This window comes from Nestor notabilis, unplaced genomic scaffold (assembly GCF_000696875.1).
Source record: "Nestor notabilis isolate BGI_N333 unplaced genomic scaffold, ASM69687v1 scaffold5622, whole genome shotgun sequence".
Classification (NCBI taxonomy): domain Eukaryota; kingdom Metazoa; phylum Chordata; class Aves; order Psittaciformes; family Psittacidae; genus Nestor; species Nestor notabilis.
In genome coordinates, this window is record NW_009918690.1 from 8,602 (window position 1) to 11,192 (window position 2,591).

The 2,591-nt window shown below is 54.9% G+C and overlaps 1 protein-coding gene across 1 annotated transcript in view; it reads left to right on the top strand.

Annotated features, from left to right (window-relative positions):
* The window catches only part of FBXW5 (F-box and WD repeat domain containing 5), a gene marked incomplete at its 5' end in the record, with an annotated part of 13,528 nt that overhangs the window by 8,594 nt on the left and 2,343 nt on the right, over positions 1–2,591 (top strand). The window contains one exon of the mRNA XM_010009850.1: positions 1,986–2,133. Coding sequence (XP_010008152.1) covers positions 1,986–2,133 — 148 coding nt within the window. The remainder of the gene's footprint in view (positions 1–1,985; positions 2,134–2,591) is intronic.

Genomic DNA, 2,591 nt, shown 5'->3' on the forward strand with positions numbered 1-2,591 from the left:
CCTTCCCGTGGGGGAGCGGGCCCTCGCTGCGGTGGCCCCCCCAGCCATGAGTCACTGCAAGATGTTACATTAACCCATCAGTTTGTGTGTGGAACCAGCCCTTGTGCATCTGGTGTCTGCCCATGAGGAGCTGGTACTTGAAAGACCTCTGTGTTGTGCCTGTCTCTCACCCCACTGCTGCTCTGGCCTGATCTGTGGCACACAAGCACTTCTGCAGGAGTTGCCTTGGAGCTCCTGTCTCCCTTGTGCTCGTGGCAGGTCTGAGTCACGGGCACGCCTCCTCTGTTGGCCTGTGCAGAGAGGACTTGTAGCCGAGTTTGGAGCTGGGAGTGTAGTGCTGTGGAGATGAGAGTGAAATGCTGGTGAACAGTGCTAGTTGGGTGGGAGAATGAGCGTCCTGAACTGCCCAGGTTCAGATGCAGTGATCTTGTGAAGGGCCTTGGACTTGAGGTGCACTCTGGTGTCACCCCAGTCTTGTTGATCTGTGGGAGAGGGCTGAAATTAAGGGTGTTTGGCAGTGATTCCTTTAGAAGGGCAATGGGATGGGCCAGGCCATCTTCCACCTCCACTTGGACCTGCTGAGGGTTAAGCCCATGTGTGTCCAAGAACAGCTGAGGCTTATAGAATTGCTTCAGGAAGCTGTTGTGGATTGTTTGTGTTGGGACCTTGTCCTAGATTCAGCTACAGCTGTGTTTTTGACTTTCAGCCTGGGAACAACGCTGATAACACCGTTGGTTTTAGTTGTTGCTCAGTAATGTTTACTCTGGCCAAAGACTTTCTCAGTCTCATGCTCTGCCAGGGAGGAGGGGAAGCCGGGAGGAAGCAAAGACAGGACACCTGACCCAAACTGGCCAAAGGGCTATTCCATACCACAGCACGTCATGCCCAGGATAGAAACTGGGGGGAGTCACCCAGAAGACCCAGATCACTGCTCAGGTTGGGCTGAGTATCGGTCAGCAGGTGGTGAGCAGTTGTGTCCTCTACCCTTGTTATTTCCCTTATCATAATTATTATTGGTGGTGGCAGTAGTGGTTTTGTATTATACCTTAGTTACTGGACTGCTGTTATCTCAACCCATGGGAGGTACATTCCTCTGATTCTCCTCCCCAACCCTCCGGGGGGAAGTGAGCGAATGGCTGTGTGGTTCCGAGTTACCAGCTGGGCTTAAACCATGGCAGACCTCTAGAGCTGGAAGATGACAGGGTTTGACCCATAACATGCTTGCTTTTGTCAGGAAGTTCTGCTTCAGAGTGCACTGCAGGATGCACTTGGAGTGATGAGCGGCTTTGCGAGCCAGGCACTGAGCATCTCCCTGCCTGGGATGGAATCATAGAATCCCAGCTTGGTTTGCTTGAAAGGACCTTAAAGCTCATCCAGTTCCAACCCCCTGCCATGGGCAGGGACACCTTCCACTAGAGCAGGGTGCTCCAAGCCCCTGTGTCCAACGCCCTGTGTCCAACCCGGCCTTGAACACTTGAAGAGCTTCTGCCTAAGAGCTCATCTCAATCTCCCCTCTGGCAGGTTAAAGCCATTCCCCCTTGTCCTGTCCCTGCAGGCCCTTGTCCAAAGCCCCTCTCCAGGTTTCCTGGAGCCCCTTTAGGCACTTGAGGTGCTCTAAGGTCTCCCCTGAATGAGCCTTCTCTTCTCCAGGCTGTCTCAGCCTGGCTCCAGAGCAGAGCTGCTCCAGCCCTCACAGGAGCTCCGTGGCCTCCTCTGGATTTGCTCCAACAGTTCCATATCCCTCTTGGTGAATGTGCCAGTGTGTCACTTATGGGCAGTGTCCTGGCCAAAATTACCACTTGGGAAAGCTCGAAGCAGCTGGGCAGGGACAGCAGCCCCGGTCTGGCTCTCCACCACTGAGCCAGTTCTCCTTTCTTAGCAGCAGTAAAGGGAAGCCCCTTCTTGAAGCCTTGGGACCTCCACCACCCCTGCTGTCTGCTGGCAGCAGCCTGCAGAAAGGCCTGATTCTGCTTTCTGTCCCCAAGGGATTAAAAGGATCCTGCCCCACCAGATGACGACTGCTGGCCCAGTGCTCGGGGAGGAGAGGCGCTCGGATGAGTTCTTTGACTCACTGGATCATGTCATTGACATCCATGGGCACATCATTGGCATGGGCCTCTCCCCTGACCACAGGTGAGTGCTGGCTTCAGTGCTGGCTCCCAGCACTGCAGGGGTGGGCAGCAGCTGCTCAGGGGCTTTGTGGAGTGACCAGGAGAAGACATGACTGGTGGATGCAGGGGGTACCTGCATAGGCCGCTCTGCTTGTTCACATCCCATTTCTGTCCTGGTGCAGATGCCTATGTTCCCCTCAGCAGGATTGCCTTCCTCCTCTGCACTGCTGAGCCCAGATCAGGATAGGGTCAGGCAGGGAGCTTATAAGAGTGAAGAAACTGCTCACACAATGTGTCTTGTTCCCAAGGCAGATCAATCTCAGGCTGGTTTGAGTTGAACAGACCTTAAAGCTCATCCAGTTCCAACCCCTGCCACCGGCAGGGACACCTTCCACTAGAGCAGGGTGCTCCAAGCTCCTGTGTCCAACCTGGCCTTGAACACTGCCAGGGATGGGGCAGCCACAGCTTCTCTGGGCACCT